Source organism: Pleurodeles waltl, chromosome 8, assembly GCF_031143425.1.
Source record: "Pleurodeles waltl isolate 20211129_DDA chromosome 8, aPleWal1.hap1.20221129, whole genome shotgun sequence".
NCBI lineage: Eukaryota > Metazoa > Chordata > Amphibia > Caudata > Salamandridae > Pleurodeles > Pleurodeles waltl.
Window position 1 is genome coordinate 1,437,338,222 of NC_090447.1, and position 23,096 is coordinate 1,437,361,317.

General features: G+C 40.7%; 1 protein-coding gene across 1 annotated transcript in view; it reads right to left on the reverse strand.

The window, feature by feature from the left end:
* Positions 1-23,096, reverse strand: part of DSCAM (DS cell adhesion molecule) — a 1,000,736-nt gene that overhangs the window by 191,395 nt on the left and 786,245 nt on the right. The window contains exon 21 of the mRNA XM_069202587.1: positions 2,983-3,136. Coding sequence (XP_069058688.1) covers positions 2,983-3,136 — 154 coding nt within the window. The remainder of the gene's footprint in view (positions 1-2,982; positions 3,137-23,096) is intronic.

The window sequence follows — 23,096 nt, forward strand, 5'->3', positions numbered from 1 at the left end:
TCAACCAATGATAAGCAATGGGCTGACCCAAAGTCACCTAAGGGCCTGAATTTCGAGCTTGGTGAACAGGTTACTCCATCACAATGGTGACGGATGGCCCTTCCTCTGAAATCCAAATACCATTTGATATAATGGGATTTAGATAGCAGACAGGACATCCAGCATCGCTGTGATGGAGTAACCTTCCCGGCAAGTTCTAAACAGGCCCTAAGTATTGGTTTTGTATACCACAGCTCTTCCCAAACAGACCGCCATAGCTTTCTGTAGGTGAATCCTAAAAATAAGCATGGCTTTGTAGCTAGATATATGATTTGTATATATAATTGCATTGCCTGTCTGAAATCAATAATTTCAAAGTCATTAAGCGAGTCTTAACTGTGTCTGCAGGAAAAAGTTTACAGTGTCTTCTGGGCAGTGACTGTGAATGGAATAGTAAGAAGGAAACGCGGACACGGATAGAGGTGGACTAGCAATGTTATCAAAGTAGTAAAATATTTTCTATACAATAGCCAAAGCAAGTTTATGCTGGAATATTGAGTGCTTGCAGTTGCCCTTTACTCAACATGTAATATCACGCTATGTTCTGCTGCTGAGGATCAAGCTACTTTCTCCTTCTACTTATCACCATGTTCTTGAGTACTGTGCAATACACAGGGGGGCTTGCTGCTGCATATTACCTTGTGCTCCATTACTACTTGTCTACCTGTCCTCCCTGCTGAATAAGTATTTGTGTGACTTTTGGACTGGGTGTCTGTCTGCCTTTTGTCCTCTGTGTATGCATGCTTGTTTGTCTGCCAGTCTGTCAGTGCAGGCAAAATAGGGGGTCTGTATATTTATTTGTCTACGTATGTGGACACCTGTATGCCAGTTGTTCAGTGTTGATGAATGGCTCTATATTACTAGCCTTTCTGCATGTGTATCTCTTTGCCTGGGTGTCTACATGTACCATCCCACCAGCTTGTTGGTGTACACTGGTGCAGTGTGCCTGTTGGTCTGTGTGAACATGCGTGTGTATATTAGTGGAGTATGTGTGTTCCCATGTGCATGCATTACTCAAATCCTCTTGGCTTTGTCAGTGTTTGCTGATACTAGCACCCTTTTTAATGCATTTCTTTTTGATTGTATGATGGAACCATGCATGCACGAAAAACTCATGCCTTAACAACACGGTCAGAACCATGACCGCATTGTTTCCACGCATGCCTTTACCACACATGCCTTAACAACAAATTTTGTTGTAAAAGCATGCCTAGTAAAGGCATGTGTGGAAGCAATATGTGAAACAGCATTTGTGGCTCTATCATACAACCCCCCCACCTGCCCTAAGGCCCAAAATAACCCCAACCCCTAATATCTAAACTACCCTGACCCCCTCACCCGCCCTGAGCCCTAAAAGAAAATACTATCCTAACCCACACCCTCTTCCTTAGAAACGAAAGTACCCTGACCCCCCACCTGCCCTGAACCCTAATAAAAGACCTACCCTGACCCCCACCCCTTCCCCATAAAACAAAACTACCCCGACACCTCACCCTCCCTGAGCCCTCAAACCTTCCCCAAAGTAAACTACCCGGACCCCCCACCCACCCTAAGCCCTAAAATAAAAAAAACTTTCCTGACCCCCTGCCCCCACCCCAAAAAATTAAAGTACCCAGATGAGCCCTAAAACCTTGCCCCTAAATAAACTATTCCGCCCCCCCTCCCGCCCTGAGCCCTAAAACCTTCCCACAAGTAAACTACCCCGACCCCCCACCCACCTTGAACCCTAATAAAAAACCTACCCTGACCCCCACCCCTGCCCCATAAAACAAAACTTAAAGTACCCGGCCCCACCACCCACCCTAAGCCCTAAATTCACCCCACCCCTAAAAACTACCACCCACCCCTGCCCCAACCCCACATACCTCACTGCGCCTCTCCTGATCCTTCCTCATCTTCTCTCCTCAAGCCCTTCCTTAAACCTTCCCCTACCCCTTTAAAAATAAACTACCCTGCCCACCACCCTAAGCCCTAAATAAAAATAACCAAACCCCCTAACCCCGCTCCTAAAAAATAAAATAGCCCGAACAAGCCAATAATCCACCCCCCACCTCTAAAAACTACCCCCACCCTTGCCCCAGCCCCACTTACTTCATCGCATCCTCTCCCGATCCACTCTGCCTTTTTCTGAGCCTTAACCACTCATATGTGTAGTTTGGCACATGCGTAGTTAAGGCACATAAAAAGGCAGTCGTTGTTCCGGCAAGCGTGGTTACACTTGCGTGGGAAATGTCTGCGTTGTTCAGGACGTTTCCCTTTCTTTTTATGTCGTACAAAAACTTCAGTGGATGTAATTATGAATCTTAATTCGCTTCTAATATTTCAGCTATAGTTTACACATACTTTGGTACCAGGATCAGTTACATAGAAAATGCAGACATATGTCCGTAGTGGACATATCACCAGCACAATTAGCATCAAAATAAAAGGATTCAGTCTATCTTTTTAGAAGGTGGCATAGGGGAAGACTGAAAGGGAATTCTTTTGAAGAGGATTCAGATGTCTAAAGCATTAGCAAATGTGGCCTTGTGGCTAAAGCTGCTTCCTATGGAACTTGGGAACTCAGGTTCAAATCCCAGAAGTCCCAGCATTGGTGCTTCCCTCAAAATCAAGTGTATGTGGGTAAATTAAATCTTCCTGTGCCTAAAAATATGAAATGTAATATGTGCAAAACGTATTTTTGATGTTCCAGCTTGATGTACACAATCTTATAAATTGTCTCCCAACCCCTCATATAATGTGCGGCACTCCTCGATTCATAGCTAGGTTTATGCTATACCAATACTTGCATACTGGATGAACTCTTCATCAAAAAGAGTTTTCTTGATAGACTGACCACAATGTTTTTAAATCCCTTTTCATATTAAAGTACTGCCACAGTGTTTGCAGAAGCGAATATAGACATTTTGGAAAACATTTTAAAACATTGTTCAACCAGTTTACCTTTGGCTACGGGTTCAACTGTAATGATTTCACTGCTGTTGCCTCTGCCGGCAGCCGTCACTGCCATCACCCAGATGCTATATTGCCGATTCCGACTAAGACCAGGGATCCGGTAGGAGAAAGAGTCGGGAGACGCATCAAACTCACTGATGATCTGCCAAGAAAGAGAGAGAGGAAAACCCCAAATGAGGAGACAAAACCTCTGAAACAATCTTCTAAAATATTGACTCAACTTACACCTTAGACAGCCCCGATGAAGAGAGGTTGCTTGTAAAGTGGATAACATTGAGAATATGTATGTGGAGAATGCAGTAGCAAAAACAAGCAAGTCTCAAACTGATGGAATAGAGTGAAGGGCCCATTAACCATAGTACCTGAAACCATGTTCTCATTTTAGTTATTTGCACCACCTTATCTTGTGACTTCTGAAGAGAATTCAGGTGTCAGACTTCATAACCACATAGTGCAGAAGCAAATATGTGGTGACTAGGCTCCTGATTTATAATGATGGTGTTTGGCTGATCATATCAGATCTATCAGTCACCTTTGATACTTTCAAATCACATCATCTTGATTAGCAGCCCGGCTGATACAAGCTTTGCAAGAACAGTCACGGACTGTCTAGTGTAATTTTTCAAGGATCGAACTCAGACACTCATAACGCCATGTTTCTCAACGTAATTAGAAAAGTAAAGGAGCCAATATGGGATTTACCTGAAAACAATCTTTTAAATAGATTTGTAAAATGTTTTTTGATATCCCAAGGTGACATCCCAACTGAATTGAATAGTAATTTAATTTAAATTCAATAATTGAAAAGAGAAAGAAAAATGTAGATGCAAGTATATATGTTGCCAAACTTAAGTTTCAATGAGATCAAGTACTCAACACGCAATTGCAGGGGTTCAAAACATAAATCTCAATATACATTGACAATGTATAATTATAATACAAATACAATCTTCTCCAGCATATGTCGATGTACAAAATAGCCACTTTCAAACATACAACTCAAGACTGTCCTAACCAAAAATACAAGAATCTTCAAAAATGATAATGCTTTTCAAAGGAAAGATGGGTTATTCATCAGCGTTTCAACCAGCGTATAGTACATCAGTGAGACCATCTTTAGGTCTACAGGGAGTGCAGAATTATTAGGCAAATGAGTATTTTGACCACATCATCCTCTCTATGCATGTTGTCTTACTCCAAGCTGTATAGGCTCGAAAGCCTACTACCAATTAAGCATATTAGGTGATGTGCATCTCTGTAATGAGAAGGGGTGTGGTCTAATGACATCAACACCCTATATCAGGTGTGCATAATTATTAGGCAACTTCCTTTCCTTTGGCAAAATGGGTCAAAAGAAGGACTTGACAGGCTCCGAAAAGTCAAAAATAGTGAGATATCTTGCAGAGGGATGCAGCACTCTTAAAATTGCAAAGCTTCTGAAGCGTGATCATCGAACAATCAAGCGTTTCATTCAAAATAGTCAACAGGGTCGCAAGAAGCGTGTGGAAAAACCAAGGCGCAAAATAACTGCCCATGAACTGAGAAAAGTCAAGCGTGCAGCTGCCACGATGCCACTTGCCACCAGTTTGGCCATATTTCAGAGCTGCAACATCACTGGAGTGCCCAAAAGCACAAGGTGTGCAATACTCAGAGACATGGCCAAGGTAAGAAAGGCTGAAAGACGACCACCACTGAACAAGACACACAAGCTGAAACGTCAAGACTGGGCCAATAAATATCTCAAGACTGATTTTTCTAAGGTTTTATGGACTGATGAAATGAGAGTGAGTCTTGATGGGCCAGATGGATGGGCCCGTGGCTGGATTGGTAAAGGGCAGAGAGCTCCAGTCCGACTCAGACGCCAGCAAGGTGGAGGTGGAGTACTCGTTTGGGCTGGTATCATCAAAGATGAGCTTGTGGGGCCTTTTCGGGTTGAGGATGGAGTCAAGCTCAACTCCCAGTCCTACTGCCAGTTCCTGGAAGACACCTTCTTCAAGCAGTGGTACAGGAAGAAGTCTGCATCCTTCAAGAAAAACATGATTTTCATGCAGGACAATGCTCCATCACATGCGTCCAAGTACTCCACAGCGTGGCTGGCAAGAAAGGGTATAAAAGAAGGAAATCTAATGACATGGCCTCCTTGTTCACCTGATCTGAACCCCATTGAGAACCTGTGGTCCATCATCAAATGTGAGATTTACAAGCAGGGAAAATAGTACACCTCTCTGAACAGTGTCTGGGAGGCTGTGGTTGCTGCTGCACGCAATGTTGATGGTGAACAGATCAAAACACTGACAGAATCCATGGATGGCAGGCTTTTGAGTGTCCTTGCAAAGAAAGGTGGCTATATTGGTCACTGATTTGTTTTTGTTTTGTTTTTGAATGTCAGAAATGTATATTTGTGAATGTTGAGATGTTATATTGGTTTCACTGGTAATAATAAATAATTGAAATGGGTATATATATTTTTTTTGTTAAGTTGCCTAATAATTATGCACAGTAATAGTCACCTGCACACACAGATATCCCCCTAACATAGCTAAAACTAAAAACAAACTAAAAACTACTTCCAAAAATATTCAGCTTTGATATTAATGAGTTTTTTTGGGTTCATTGAGAACATGGTTGTTGTTCAATAATAAAATTAATCCTCAAACTTGCCTAATAATTCTGCACTCCCTGTATGGGCCTCATTACGAGTTTGGCAGAGGGGATTACTCCATCACAAATATGATGGATATCCTGTCCGCCGTATTACAAATTCCATTCTATCCTATGGAATTTGTAATACGGCGGACAGAAAATCTGTCACGTTTGTGACAGAGTAATCCCCTCCACCAAACTCGTAATGAGGCCCTAAGTCTTTTAATGAAGATGAAAGACTCCCCCATAAATATTTTTTTTTAAAGCAACATAAACCAATCATGAACAACTTTAGCCTAAAAGAAATATACAGCTGCAGTGGAGTAAACTCAAAGACACGTGAGGATAGAAAGTCATCACTGTATAAGTAATTTGAGACCATGCTTATCTGAGATTCATGTAAGAAAATCCGGGGAAAAAATAAAAAGTGCACAATATCTAATTTTCCAGATTCATAAAAAAAGGGAGTGAGTAAAGAAAAAGGAACCTTCACTAAGCTACACTGGCCACAGAAAAATACAGTGGTCATATGCATAATCGAAGAATGATTCTTTGCTTGCTAAAAGGCCAATATTGAAATGGAGTTAAGATTGTGCAATGCTCAAATATATTTTGGAACTGTGAGCAATTCAGTACACTGTGTATAATAAAATAGAGGTATACAAAAATAAATCCTCAATAGAACACCTAATAGAGTACTAAAAAAAAATACTTTATTCGGTTCAAAGATAAACCAAAAAAGACATCTAATATATACATACACAAATTCTCAAATGTACAATTAATAGCAATATTAATAAGAATTTCGAATACCAAGGGCAGCATATATATAATTTAACATAGCGTGTATTATTTCTTCGTTTCCCAAATTGTATAAATAGGTAAAAGCAAGATAGCTAGATCTGATGCCTTTGGATAAAAAAATTGGACATAAAAACCTTCTTCTAGGTGCCATATAAAAAGTACAAAAAAAGGACAAAGTGAAAAGTGCTTTGGGGTGTTTTGCCATCACAGCAGCATGGCGGAAGTTTCTTAAACCAAGTGCCACTGGTGGGAAATGCCACTAGGTAATGTATGGTGTTCAGGCGCAGCCTGGTAAGTAAATTTCTATGTTGTTCAGAGGTAATAATGTCCAAATATAACATAGGGTGTCGTTGCTGTGGGGACATCCTCTCCTGATCCCTAGCTATGCCCATGTTTGGTTTTAGATCATAAATTGATTGCCAGTATGTGTTCTTAAACCTATTAATGACTCATCCCGCTAAAGGGTCCGGGGCAAGAAAAAACTACCCTGCCCCAAGACGAGATAAAGTAGAGTGAACATATCTGAGCCAAGGTATGTCCATCGATCGTGATAATGAAAGACAGTCCTGGATCACTAATCTGGACAGACGGGCTTCAGGGTTTGTCCAAATTTTTAACCATAGTAATACTGGTTGGAGTTTTATATAGTCAGATATGTCCCTCAGGCCTACTTCTTTATGATGAAACGTTACAGAGGTAGATTGTGGGACTGCGAATAACCTTCTTAAAAACTTGTTCTCAACTACCTAAAGATTTGAACAGTCCGCATAGCCCCAAACTCCTGCTCCAAATGTTGCAATACAAGAGCATTTACTTTTAAAAATAGTCAGCATCTCTTTAGCTGGTTTATGCCCCAGCTTTTTAGAAAATCTAAAAAGAGATTCAACTGCTCTTTGGAATTGCATTACACGAACACTTACTAAAAATTTCCAATTAAAATCTATGTCAATGGGAATCCCCAAATAGGTCAAATTTAAAACCTTGAGTATTTCTACACCTTTCAGAACAAATTTTTGCTTTTGGCTAATTTTGGGCCACTCTTCGTGACAAGTGACTTTGTTCTGTTAGTTTTAAGACAGAGGTTTCCCTTAAACATATTAAAAGCATTTAATAAGATTTGGAGACTGTTTGCTGTCCTTGAAATGAGTACAGCATCATCCGCATATAGGAGACCTTACACATAATAAGTTTTCCAGACCATTTATGTAGAGGAGGAAAAGAAAAGGGGCCAACACACATCCCTGTCTTACCCCTTTTCGGGGAGGCAAATCTATCTGTTAAATCTCCCTCCTGGGAGAAATGAACTTGTGCCGAGGTGCACGCATGAAGCCTACTAAATAGTACAATTATATCTTGGTTCACCCGGATATTTAGCATAACAGTCCACAATTTCACTCTGTCAACTGTGCAAAAGGCACATGACAGATCCATAAAAGCTAAATATACACAGCCTTTTGTTAGCCTTTGTGTATTTCTGAACTATCAGGGACAAGTTAAGAGTTTGTTCCACTGTACCCAACCCTGGGCGGAACCCATACTGCACCTTTGACAAACAATTAACCTCCATTGCCCAATTTTCTAACTTGTTTAGAATCACTCGGCCTAGTATCTTCACTGAGCTATCTAAGAGGGAAATTGTGTGATAACATTGTGGATCAGCCCTATCCCTCTTCTTAAAGATGGGTACAATAATTGCCTCTCTCCAAGTATCTACTAAGGGGCCTACCATAGCAGATCTTAAAACATTAGTAAGCAAAGGTCCCCAGAATTCGGGATTGCTTTATGTAGATCAGCTGGGATTCTATGAGGGCCTGGAGCTTTATCAGAGGGGCAGTCTTGGATTTCTGTATAACATTGGATACATCTATTGTATTACAAAAAGCTGCACCTACTGAGGCATTTCTTATCGCCATAAAACAATTCATTTCAACCTGGGAGACACTATTCTCTGTAATAAAAATATTAGAGAAGTGGTCCACCCATATTTGGGCTGATATAACAGTGTTAATTGTAATTTTATCCTTGTCATTTGATGGGGAAGAATTAACCACTTGCTAAAAGCTCTTTGTATCTTTTTTTTTGCTGGCTTCATTTAGCTCATCCCAAGCATTCTCCCTCAATTCAATCTTCCTGGCAGCAAGTGCATCCTTATATGTCTTTCATGCCGCCTTAATAGCATGTCGATTTTGGGGGAAGATGTTGGTTATTTTCTTTAGGTCTTTAAGGGATGAGTTACATGCATGATTGAACCAACGAGGTCCTCTATCTTTACTGGAGGTAGGGCATTGTAATTTGTCAGCCATGTACCTTGTCAGGGCAGAAAATGCCTCAACAATTTTATATGGGGGCATGTTTTCCCCCAGAGCAGTCATGACCTCATCCCTTTTATTCAGCATTAGGTCTCTAAAAAAACTAGACTTATCAACTTTTCCCCATCTAATGGTCAAACCTTTCTGCACAGAGAGCTTCATAACAGGCAGTCGTTCTGCTACCCTTAAATCCTTTTCCAAACCCAAGCTTGTTTCTAGAATTAAGGGATTATGATCACTGATACAAGTTAATATCACTCTAAACTTCCCTACAAAGGGGGTAAGTGCTCTAGAATAAACAATAAAATGAATTGTAGTATGGACGTCTCCCCTTATAGATGTGGGAATCCCCTCAACCACTGGTGTTGGGAAGAACAAGCAATTAGCAGCCATCATACGATTAAGCGCATTTCCATAAGGGGAATGTTTGAAATGCTGCATAGGGCAATCATATTCGTCAAGGAGCCCACAGCAGTCTAAAAGCTCTGATTCCCAAAGATGAGCGTTAAAATCCCCAGCCCAAATTATCCTAAGGTCCTTCTTACTCACTTTCAGTGCCTTATGTATCACATCCTCAAGATTATCAATCACACTAGGATCTGATGGGTCAAAAACATTGTTATAGTAATTAATCAACAGCACATTATATGGCTCATTTAATTCAAGAGAGAGGACCGAATAATGTGGGGTTACGTCCATAACACGCACATCTAACCCCTTTACCAATACTGATATAAAAGTGGCAAGGCCTCCCTTAGCCCTACCTGCAGAAGACTTAATTGCAGGCGCTATAGGTGGTATAGCCATTAATGTATGGAGAGTCTGTGAGCCATGTTTCTTGACAGCAGATATAGGTATTTTGAGTCACGACTTTTAACCAATCTGGATTCTCCAGTTTGGAGCTTAATCCTGCCACATTCCAAGAAACGATCCCTGAAGCTGCCACATCAGACGTATTGAGTTCTCCACTGGATTGCAAATTAGCCAGGTATGATGTATTTGTCTTTGGGTATTTTTCTGGAGGGGACTCAGTTACTAATGGTCAGTCCAGTTGTTTCAGAGGATTCAGAGGCTCAAAACTATTGGAGAGCGGCAGGAAGGTATCAGGAGACTTAGACTCACATGGATAACACAGGTTCTTTTGATCTGAATCGATTAAACTGGGGGGCTGGGCCTGTTGTAAAGTGCTAATAAATTCTGGTAGCCGATGTACTCTGATAGATCCTAAGGTTTTCATTGAAATCAAAAGATTATGATGCAAGGAATTAGCTATCCATGGTCTTCTGAAGTTTATGACTATACAATCCCCCGGAGTACTCATTTAATTGGGGTACTCACTGAGATATTTCTGTGTTCTGTTTAATGCTGTATCTCATGCTTGAGAAATCAATATATTTTTAAAGTCATAATGAGGAGACTGCAAATAATTTATTATGGGACTACACAACTCAAAAGTTTTTTATGGGTCAATACGGAAAATGCCACCTGGACGTGAAAACTATTTTAGATCTAATCAGTATGGCTCAGTATATGGCCACTGCTGTGTTTGAAAGGACAACATGAGGATATAACCATGCATTGCTGATGTATTAAAAAACCTGCAACCATAAGCGCTGTCAATGGTGTGGAAGTATGTACATCTAACGTACCAAAAAAATCAAGTTGTTTTAGAACAAAACAAAGGATGACGTTAAAAAATATTAAATCCTAGTGAAGACAACTACATAAAAACCTTTTAATTCTGTAAGTTCTCAGCATATAACTGCCCAAGTAGCATGTAGGTCAATGATGAAGACGCTACATTGCAGGTACGTAAAGTGTTGAACGCTATCAGCAATTGGGGCTCGACTTATGAGGCCAATAGCATAATAATCATCATGCTCATGATCGACATTTTAGTGTAAATGCGCGAATAGGGACAAAAAGCCCAAGTTTTACATTAGGGGCACATTATGAGCGATATTGGCAAGGAAGACAATTATACAGCTAAATATGGCTTAAACCAATGGATAAAAGAATAATCATTGTGCCCATGATCAGCATCTTGATGTCAATATCTAAGTAGTGGAAGGGGCGCATAGGATTAAAGTGATCACCCATGGTTATATCCCCTAAATTGGACCGTGACATTTAAGAAATCATGACTGAAACTTCCTTAGCAAGAAATCAGCAGACTCTCATTGGGCAAATCTGGGGAAAAAATATAATATAACATCTGCATGAATATAGCTTAAAAGTTAACCAATACTGAGTTGTATATGATACAAATCAAAACTCATGTATCCTGAAGTAGAAGCTGTAATACCTTCTTCCTTCCTTGAGTGTTTAACGATAACAATATGCAGATGTGGAGGAAGTGTAGATTCAAATAGATATAGAACTAGAGCGCTAACTCTCAGCCGCCATAATTGGAGTATCTTTATTTAAAAACACATGTGAAATTGATGAATAGTTAGAGAGACATCACAGGAAGCACAGAGACAGAAAGTTGCAGTGCTAGAATGCTATCTCTGTGCCGCCAACTTTGGGGCGTATTTCTCAAAACATGTAACAGTGACAATTGTATTATGGAGACCAATCTACTGTACAGAAGGTGAAACATAAATTCTAATCAGCAATTGGTTATAATGCGAGTGCTGACTTAAGTTGAACATATAGAGACCACATGAGATTTCAAATTAAATTTCAGAAACAGAACGGGAACTTTCGCATAGGAGGTGGACTACTGACAAAAATCAGTCACTTCGGTTATAGTAGACCGTACAAGAGATGTCATAGAAAAACGTTTATATGACTTAGGAGTACAAATTACACTGCCATGTGTAAACTGAGAACATTCTAGTTTGTCACATAAGAGTAATGGGTGTTGAATTGATAAACTCCTCAAAGTGTCATCTTTGGTCAACCATATTGGAAGGTTTGTGAAGTGTGCGTGTAGGACGCATAGGTTGGGTTGATAACAACACTTACAGTATGGGGACTATTAACTCTAGTCCACCATAGAGGATCTATGATTCAAATTTTAACAACACAAATCTCCAATAGGTGTGAATGATAACCCTATAGGAGTACATAACATAGTGAATCATAGTAGTCAATCCTTATAGACTATAAGTTAGCACCAGATGAAATCACCAGAAGGATTATAAACCACTGACTTTCTGAGCAGTCAAAGCTTGGTCGAAATGTAATGAAATGTTAGGAAAGAGAGTGTATTATTATATAGGCACCTGGGTAAAGTGGCAAAGAAAAATTAAACAAAAAAAGTTAAAATTCCAGAACAGCATAACACTTGATTTTATCACATAGGATGTGTTTAGACTAGATCAGGCTTAGTATACATAGAAGTGTAAATTGAAAGTGAATAAAATAAAATTCTGAGGTGTATATTCTGGCTTACTGATGTCGTCTATCTATAAAATAAAATACTGAGGTGTATATTCAGGTTTACTGATGTCGTCTATCTATAAAACAAATTGCACATTTGAAATAGTCCAAATCTTAAGATCCAACAACCCAATCATGTATAACATATTAATAAAAAAGATTGTATTACTAGATACATTTCATAAAGTGTAAGGAGGCAAATTCAGTGTGGCTAACATTTGCCGTTATGCAGACACATTGAGACCTTTTTTGACAGTATCAAGTTTCAGGATCCAGCAATTCTCCTTGATCGTTAAAATGTGATCAATGCTTGGGGACCTTAATGTAGGCTATGATGTCTTTCTCAGAATATTTGAATTGTACAAAATGGTGAAACATCGGAGCATGTGCAGCTCTACATTTTATTCCCAAATGATGTTGAAAAGTATGTTTTTTAATTGGTTAAGTTGCCTTTCCGATTTATAGAAGGCCACATGAACATTCAATGCAATACATTATGGGGGTGATTCTCACCCTGGCGGGCGGCGGAGCCCGCCTGCCAGAGTTCCCCCCTCCAAAATACCGCTCCGCGGTCGCAAGACCGCTGAGGGTATTTTGGGTTTTGCACTGGGCTGGCGGGCGACCGCCATAAGGCCGCCCGCCAGCCCAGTGCAAAACGGCCTTCCCACTAGGACGCCGGCTCAGAATTGAGCCGGCGGAGTGGGAAGGTGCGACGGGTGCAGTGGCACCCGTCGCGTATTTCAGTGTCTACATAGCAGACACTGAAATACAAAGTGGGGCCCTCTTACGGGGGCCCCTGCAGTGCCCATGCCATTGGCATGGGCACTGCAGGGGCACCCAGGGGCCCCGCGGCACCCCCTACCGCCATCCTGTTCCTGGCGGTAGGGGGTGTCAGAATCCCCATGGCGGCGGAGCGCGCTCTGCCGCCATGGAGGATTCACAAGGGCAGCGGAAAACCGGCGGGAGACCGCCGGTTTTCCGCATCTGACCGCGGCCGAACCGCCGCGGTCAGAATGCCCTGCGAGGCACCGCCGGCCTGTCGGCGGTGGTCAGAATGACCCCCTATGTTGCTTGTGTTACAGTTGGAATTTTTTTTTCCAACTGATGATCATTTAATTTGCATTGTTTTTACAGTCTTTGTGGTGCTGCATGCTACACAAATATTGCACTTATAGTGACCTAGAACAAGAGTCTGTTGAAACAGATCCTGAACGGTGGGCGGTATAGGCTTAGCATATTTTTTAAACAATCTGTCTCTCAAGTTAGGGTCTCTTTTGAAAGCAAATAGTAGTTTCTCATGGAACGTTGGATCTCCCACAAATAAGTTTCAATGTTTTCAACTGATTTTCTGTATTTTATTAGAGAGGGTACCAAAGGTGGGGACACACGCTAGTAGTGACCTTCTGAGAAGTCAAAATAGATACCCTCAGGATAGTAATTTTTTTTGCCATTCAGAGAAGTAGTCTTCTTTTTTAAAACAATTTCATCTTAGGTGTAGAATTTGCCCAAATGGAAGATTGTCTTTTAGTGATTGGGGATGATGACAGTTGTATTTCAAAAGAGTATTTCTGGCAGTTGGTTTTGTGAATAAAGTACTGTACAGCTTATTATCCTCTGTTTTTATGGCAATATCCAAGAAATTCATGCTTGAGTTGTTGTACTCAATGGAGAATTTTAAATTAGGAGTGCAAGTGTTAATCCAATTTCGGAACATCAACAGACTTTGGGTGTCACCTTTCCCTATCAAAAATACATTGTCGATGTATCCCATCCATTTTATTATTTTTGACCTGTATAGATTATCTGTGCCTTTTATACATTCTGATAAAAAAAATGACACATAGATGTTTGCTATGTCCAGAGCAAAAACCGCTTCCAAAGCCACACCCTTAATCTGTTCGTAAAACTGATTTTCAAAAACAAAAAAGTTTTAATTCAAGGCTAGATCAGTGCATTCAAGAATAAAAGAAGTCAGAACCTGATGTGGGCACACTCTAGTTTCAAACAGTTGATTAAATAAACTGAGGATGTATTGTTGGGGAATGTTTGGATACACATTTTCAGTATCCATAGTTACAAGAATTTCTTCTTGTGGATTACATAGATCATTTTATATGGAGTTTATGACAGCTGTGGTATCCCTAATATAAGTAGGGTGATTAATAGCAAAAGGTTGAATAACGAAATCTGCATATTGTGCAAGTGGTTTCACGATCAAGTTACATCCTACAATGATGGGAGTCCTGGTTGGTTTAAAGAATTTTTATGAACTTTTGGCAGAATGTAAATTTCAGGGACTACCGGGTCTGGTTTGTTTAAGAATGTAGATTATTTTGCACTTAACCAGCTTTCATCAAAACCTTTATTGCTCAGAGCAAAAATAAGTTTATTAATCTAATTTGTGGGACTTTTTGATAATTTTCTATAGTGATCTGTAATCTGTAACTGTTTATACACTCCTTCATTTTATGCTATTTTATTCATAAGTAGATCCCTCCCGCTTTATCAGCTGGTTTAATGACTACATCATGTAGAGACTGTAGGTGTCGTAATGCTACATGTTGATCTTTGGATATATTTTATTTATTGTAGTGTGGACTTTTAAAGAGGTTGTCAATTTCTGTCAAAACAACATTTTCAAAGATCATTATCTCCTTAGAGACCATGTGATTGGGGGAGACAGAATGTTGATGCAATATGTAAGCCTCTTGTATCATATATTGGTTCTGATTCATGCTTGGAAAATAAATCTTTAAGGCAAATTGACCTAAAGAACTTACATACTTCAACCTTTGTTTGAAATAAATCATTCTTATGTGTTGGACCAAAAGACAGTCCAGATGTTAGTAGTGAATTTTCGGCTTCTGTTAGGGTGTTGCATGATAGATTAAAAATGGGTAAGGTCTGATCCTTATCTACCACTATTCCTGTTTTATCTCTGGCCTGAGGTATATTGATTGTGGTACTAATCAGTATCAATCAGTACAGAGCATTGCACAATCTTAACTTCAGTTCAATGTTGGCCTTACAGTAAGCAAAGATTCATTCTTTAATTATGCATACAAACACTGAATTTTTCTTTGGGCTGTGTAGCTTGGGAAAGGTTTCTTTTTCTTTACTCACTCCCTTTTTTATGAATCTGAAAAATTAGACATTGTGACTTTTCGTTTTTTTTCTCCAGTATTTTCTTACATGTTGCTCGGATAAGCACGGTCTTGAATTACCCATGGCGTGATGGCTTTCTATCTTCATGTGTCTTTGACTTTGCTCCACTGCAGCTGTATGTATCTTTTGAGTTAAAGTTGCTTATGATTGGTTTATGTTTTTTTTTTTAAATACTTATAGAGGGGGTCTTTCATCTTCATTAAAAAGACACAGTCCTGAAGATGGTCTCACTGATGTATGACAATCAAGACCAAAATGTTGCACACATAACCCAACTTTCTTTTGAAAAAGATTGCTATCATCCATGAAGAGTCTTATATTTTTTGTGAAGACAGTCTCCAGTTGTATGTTTGAAAGTCTGTATTTTGCACATCAACATATGCTCTAGAAGATTTTAATTGTATTAAATTATACGTTGTCGTGTACATTGAGATTTATGTTTTGAACCCCTGGAATTTTGTGTTGAGTACCTAATGTCTTTTGAATTTAAGTTTGGAAACACATACACCTGCATCTACATTTTTCTTTCTTTCAGTTATTGTATATAAGTTAAATAACTATTCAATTCAGTTGTGATGTCACCTTTGGACATCATAAACATATGACACATTTATTTAAAAGACTGTTTTCAATTAAATCCCTTGTTGGCACCTTTACTTTTCTAATTGTAGTTACCAAGCCCACAAGGGTATTTTGGGTTGTCCTTTTGTGTGAATATGTTCCTGTATGTGGTGCGGGTAAAACAATACTTTTACACTGATGACACAAAGCTAAAATGTGAGCTTTTCTTAACAAGCACTAGGAGCCGGAAGGGCTCAAAATTGGCACTTCATGAGAAGCCGCCAGTTTTTGGTCAGTACAGATGCCTGAAGCATTTTAAAATTTTAATCCCACCAAAATTAACCTACTACTTCACCATCAGGGACATGACCTCCTGGGAGATGAGCCCAGATCAGGACCAACTAATTCCTGTAAAAAATGTTCATATTCTAGGCCTTTGCCAGGACACTGGTATGTCTCTCGAGAACCAGGTCTCCAAAGTTACCCATAATTGTTACTTTCAAAAAACATTCCGGGGGCAACTTTGCCAGTCATTGGTCTTCAACGGCACATGGCTTTAGTCAATGCCTAAATTCAATGTCATCTTGACTGAGGAAATGATGATATAGGTGATATGTCTCACTGCCCCAGCCAAACTCCTATATTGTCTTCAGTTACTCCTGACACAGTTGCCAAGTTGATTAGAGGTTCATCCAGACATGAACATATTGTTGACATTGACTGACCATCAAACATAGGAACACCTTTAAGGATGAGCCTGGTCGATAAGGCAGTACAGCCAAACAGTCCAATGTTTTGGCCATCTGAGTTGAACTGTTAAACACCAGATCATAGAGTAGGCCCAAAAAAAAATATGGTAAAATATGGAGATAGAGCTTTGCAGTGGTGGCAGCAGTCTAGTGGGATCTCCCACCCATAATGCAAGCAGAGCCCCATTTAACAAGAATTAGGAAGCATCTCAAATTTTCCTTTTAATTAGAGGTAATTGCCTCTTGGCATTAGAGTTTGATCAAATACAAATGTTCTACAGCTAGTTTGGATTTCAGGACTACCTCACCTTTTTTATAGGTTTTTACACTTTGGTATTTTATCCTTTTATGGATTTTTTGTTGTCTATACAGTTCCAAGAAGCCTCACCAATGTTGCACTATATAAATGTAATTAACATAACATTCAAATACAGGAATGCCTTCACCTACACCATGCTCGAGATGCAGGTGCATGGGAAAGAGGCCCTTAATGCACTTAATGTGCCACCTAGGTGGAGAAGCATTACATAGGTGCCCCAGCGTGTCCTACGGGAGGGGGCAGGGAGGCCCGAGAAACAATTCAGTACTCCTGGAACCTGTGGCAGATCCTTGTTTCTCCTAAAAAGGCAGGTAAGGATTGTCCCTGCATAGACAGTGTAGTGGCAGTGACTGTGCTGGTAGGTAATACGTTATCCAAGGGTGGGTGTAGTATTTGACGTCACTCCCTCTTTGTGGGAGCCTCCAGGGTGCACCCCAGGGTGCACCCCAAGGTTTATGTGAGAATGCTGCGCAGCAACATTCTGTTCAGCTGCCCAATGTCTATTAACTACAGCATGTACAACAACAATGATGGCCAAATTCAAGTTGCAAACACAAGTTAACACCCGAAAGGCATTAATTACTCTCTCAAACAAATAAAAAGTCAGAATAAGAGAACCACTGAAGTAACAACAAGAGCCACTTTCAAAATGCTGAACTTGGCATCAGCTATAGGAAGAACCTGCTCAGAAAATACTTTTTACAACATTCAAAATGCATTCTTCCTTTGTCCTGGAATGTCTCAGCAGTTGGGTTAGGACCCTGAGTACACTGGGCAAAAAGCAGGATGGACAGGAAGGGACCTGCAGGGGCGCAGTACGCTCTCACAGAGGAACAGTATATGTGCCAACAGCAATACAAATAAGCTGCTTCCACCATGTAGATTGTCCCCGCCTTATTATTGTTGTCCTGGTATAAGGAGGCAACCGTGCCTATGTGCCACGGTCCTCAAACCGCGAGAAGATGTCCTCATAATTTAAGATGACCTGGTGGACTATAGCTGGTAATGCAATGGTGTAAACCAGTGGTCTCCAAACTTTTTAATGCCGTGCCCCCATAGTTGAAAAATAAAAATCATTGGGTCCCCCCTCAGAATTTTTCACAATTATTTTATAACGATGACAATGTTTAAATATGTCTAGATCTATTTAAACATTGCAGTTAAGTACTGTTACCTTTTTTAAAATGCAATAACATGCTTCTGCTTAAAACAAAGGCCTGTTATCTGTGTGATGCTTCGGCCCCCCCCCCCCCCCTGGTATCACCTCAGGACCCCTAGGGGGGCCCACCCCCCAGTTTGAAGACCTCTGGTGTAAAATGATTCAGATTAGGACCTACACTGTGGAAAGGTCCGTGTATGTATAATGTTCTGTTGTTTTATTTACATAATTTCAAAGACCCTCGTAGGAAGACGTCATGTACCCAATTTGCATTGAGAGAACATCTTTAATGGCCATTTAACACGGACTTCTCACAAAGCCAAAAGGGAAATAAAATCTAACGAACAAAAGTGTTTTGGGGGTCGCAAAGCCTATGTTTCGTCTGCCCACAGGACTTCCGGCCATAAATTACCTATTTAGAATGTGCTAAAGCACAGCGCTGTAAATAAAAAGGTGCTGGTGCCCAAAGCCCTCCTCTTAAACCCGGGGCTGCTACAAGTAAAGGGGCCTTGGGGGTGGGCCGATATCGGCAGTCTCCCCCCTGGGAATTTTGCGAGATGGCGCAGCCCATTTGCGCCGTTTTGGGTGCTGTTTGGGCTACGATGGTGCAGGGTTTCAGTAGCCTGAGGCTACTATATAAATAAGAGCAACATTTTGAATTGCCACCATTTTGTTGGTGACAATTTGCCAGCGAGGCAGGTTTTTTCCTGAGAGGCAGTTTTTGGGTTTAGAGGAGTTTTGTGTGGGTTGAGAGTAGGAGATTATTAAAAAAACAAAAAAAAAACAAAGCCAGTTTAAAGAAAGGTTGTCAGGACAGTTTGAGACAGGGCACTTGTTTACCTGGTTTTCTTCGTAGCGACTCCGACAGCGCTGTTGTGGCCTGTTCTTTGAAGTGGCGGAAGGGATGAGCATGGACCGGCGTGTCATCCAGGCCATGCAGTTGTTGCGGGAAGCGGGGTGCCTCGACCTATTAGTCGAAAACGCCGTCCGCCGGGATGACGCTAGCAACTGACTATTAAGGTACTAGACAGATTAGACAGGAGCGGGAAGTAAGGAGGACTGGACTAATGAGTGGCAAGTGCAAAGGGGGGAAGGGAGGGTGGAGGGGAGGGGAGGGGGGAGTGTTGATAGGAGAGATTATGTATAGTGAGGCTTTAGTTTTGTAAGGCACGAGGCCAAGGGTGAAATAATGTGAGTGCACCTGTTTCCAATAAAGCAGCCTTTTACACACAAAAAATTGAATGTGATGGCTGAATTTATCTCGCAAATGTGCGACACCGGAATACTGCGGCAGCGTAATCCTGAAGCCACCTCGGGCTTCTTCAATCCATTTACCGCCATTCCCTGTCCTTCAGCTCACTCTAGAGGCTTTCTACTTTCTCCCTCTCTGACGCTTTTTCGTTTTCCCTTCCTCCGTTTTCTTCATGTGTGTCTTTTGCTCACAGCAAATGCTTGAGGCAGAAGAATAAGCGCCGGCCCTCAAAAATAAGTGCCGGTGCTCCGCACCGGAAACAATAAGCACAAATTAAGCACTGCTAAAGCACACACAATTACTTTCAAACTGAATCATTTACATAGTGTTTTCTTTAGCTTTAAAATATGGTATTGGTAATACCCTGCATCCCGCCAACACATAGCATACAGGAGCCCGGCAATGTCTCTCGAGCAGTCCGCTCCCTGGGGCCAGACAAATTTAATACAAAACCCGGCATCACTTCATCAGTGCCATTTCAATTATTGATGCACCTCTAGCTGCCAGAATTTAATCATGCTTTTGAGTTTTTCTTTTATTGAGAACAATATTTCACTTTATGGATGTCCTAGGAAAAGTTTTTGTTAGTGTGACAATGACATTTGCATATGCGGTGATGCAGCAAAGGTGCCATGGGCCCTCCCACAAGGAAGGAAAATGGCCTCCCGTTCCCTTGTCTGGCAGTAAAACAGCTAAATTAGAGTTCCAAGACCCCTCAAACCCCTGTGCCAGATGCCACTGAACCTGCTTCACTATTAGTATCTTCACCTTCTGTCTATGCAATATGTTGTCTTAAATAATTCAAACTGATTTTGTACTTCCCATAATTCCCCATCAACCCGCAGCCAGAGGGAAGGGAGATTAATTTTTCATTCATCAGGCAACAAACCACGCAAAATATGAAATATAGAAGCAAAGGAAAACTATAATCAAACTCTACCGTTTTACCAACATGTAAACTGTATTGGCCATCCCTGCCCTGGGAGATATTTTATAAGGTCCTTCCATTGAGGTGCGGTCTCCTGAGAGGTCCTGAACCCAATCATTTAATCTCCAGCACTGGGGTATTTGAAGTTAATCTCCAGCACTGAGGCCTTTGAAGTAAAGTTCTCCATTATTGGGCGAGCTATTGACCTCATCTATGTATTCACTGTCTGAATATTGCAATAATCAATTTGCACACATTCAATTGGAGAGAAAAGTCTGTGTCAAAATGAAATCGTGGCTGCATAGTTAGATCTGACAATTCTAGACCATTAAAGGGCAAATAGCATTAAATAATACTAGATATAAAAAAAGTAATAAGATTTTATGTTTATTATTTATTAAAAATTGGTTCAGATATGTCTTCCTATAAAAAGCAGTGGACACAAAGTCAGCATTGATAACCATTTGTCATATTATCTTGCGGGAAAATATATCTCCAGGTTTCACACAGTTGCTGAAAGACTGGAAAACTCACATTTCAACATGCATTTCACTATGTTCTATGCACAGTTATTAGACCTGACACCCTTGGATGGTAGTCCCCCAAACCTTTTGCCTTCACCCCTCCTGTTTTGCAGATTTTTTTTTTGGCTTTAGGACTCTGTGCATGTTACCAGTGCTAATGTGATTGTTGTCCCTCCTTTAAACATGGTAAATTTGGCTTAGACACAATTAGCACATTTATTTTACTTATAAGTATTTAGTAAAGTTGTAATACATGTACCCAGGTCCTGTAAATTAAATGCTACTAGTGAGCCTGCATCGTGCCATCCACTTAAGTAGCCTTTCTAAACATGTCTCAGGTCTGACATTGCAGCCTGTATGCCGTTTTAAACTGCTAATTCGACTTGGCACAAGAAACCTTTTGCCAAGCCTAAAACAGCCTTTTAATTCATACAGATCACCCCCATGGTAGGCCCTAAATAACCCATAAGGCAAGCTGCCTAGTAAGTAAAAAGTGGGCATGTACTTCCAGGTTTTACATGTCCTGGTTGTAAAAAAATCACAAATTCATTTTTCCCTACTGTGAGAACTACCTCTCCCATAGGATAACATGGGGTTGCTTTATTACATTTAGTATGTGATAACCTTTGTTTGGAAGCATGTGGAACTGTCATGTTTGGTGTCTGAGGAATTGTAATTTTAATCTCTCTTTTATGGTAAAGTCAGATTTTCAGTGACAATTCTAAAAGTGCCATTTTTAGAAAATTTGCATTTCCTTTCCCTAACCATTTGGTGCCTGCAGCCAGTTCCTGTGTCACATAACTAAGGGGGTTATTACAACTTTGGAGGAGGTGTTAATCCATCCCAAAAGTGATGGTAAAGTGACGGATATACCAACAGCCGTATTACGAGTTCCATAGGATATAATGGACTCGTAATACGGCTGGTGGTATTTCCTCCTCCAAAGTTGTAATAACCCACTAAGTGTAGTAGGCAGTGGATCTTTGTGTATGCCTCCCAGACAGCCACACAACAGAGTGTCTGGGTGTTTACAGTTAATTCTGCATTACAAGGTTTATGAGGATACTACACGTCCAAGAGTTTTCACCATGTGCATATCACTAGGGAAACCAGGTAAAATGTTTCCTTGGAAAAGGGAATATTTTGGATTTATTGGTACACGCCACTTTAAAGGATACAGAATCAGGGAAATACTTCATGCTAGGTGATCTAACAGTAAATACATAAGATGATAACCCACAACTTTGTGGCCCTTATTCAATGTCATCATGAAATCTAACATTGTCCCCACCTTGTGTCAGGGACAACCAATAATTTGATTCTGAAAAAGGGAATAAACCCAAAGACATTGGGTCCTATAAGACCATTTCTCTTCCAAATGCATATCTAAAGTAAGGGTGGGCAGAACTTGTGGAGTTTTACGCCACGGAATTCCACAGAGTTATATAAAACCACTGCATGGTTACAGAATGCACAACTGCAAAAGGACAGGTTTACTGATTGGATGAGTGCGGAAAAGGCACTGTTGTTGGTGCTTCCCTGCTCACTTTGGTGTCTAGTTAAATAAACCAGATACAGCTGCGGGGTTCAAAGGAAGGCTGCAGAATAATGCCAGCGGCCTAATGTACAGCGATCGCTGTCTGAAAAAACATCATACGGTGGTGCTTGGGCCCAAAGTCACTGACACTGATTACACCACATACAATTTTTGTGGTGGTGCCCGTGACAGCACACGACTGACATCGATACACCGCATAAAACATCATACCCTGGGCAGCCCCAGGACATGGCTAGAGGTTATGGACCACTGGCAAAACCAAGCCTGACCAAGTGTCCCCCTCCTCCAAGTCTGTGATATGCAGGAGGCTCTTGCCATTCTAAGGCACAGCCCAATGCACAGCACATTCTTAGGCACTGCACATCACAAAGCAGTGAGCTCTGCAAGGAACGTACTGCAAGATGCAGGGCACACTCAAATGTAGCAGACACTGCACAGCACATTCTTAGGCACTGCACATCACAAAGCAGTGAACCCTGCGAGAGACAAACGCACTGTGCAACTTAAAGGCACACAATTTGGCACTGCACACTGCAAAGCACTGTACCCAGCAAAAAATATACTTTATGGAGCTAAGCCTCTCAGGGCCTGTAAGGCCGTCTGACTCTTACAGCATCACTTTGTATCGTATGGTCTGCCAGCTGAGATAAGTTTATTTGATTAAATCTATAATTGTGTATACACATTTTCTCTTCAACAGGTGCATATCGTGTGAGAACTAAGAAGTAACCAGCAGAACGAGAA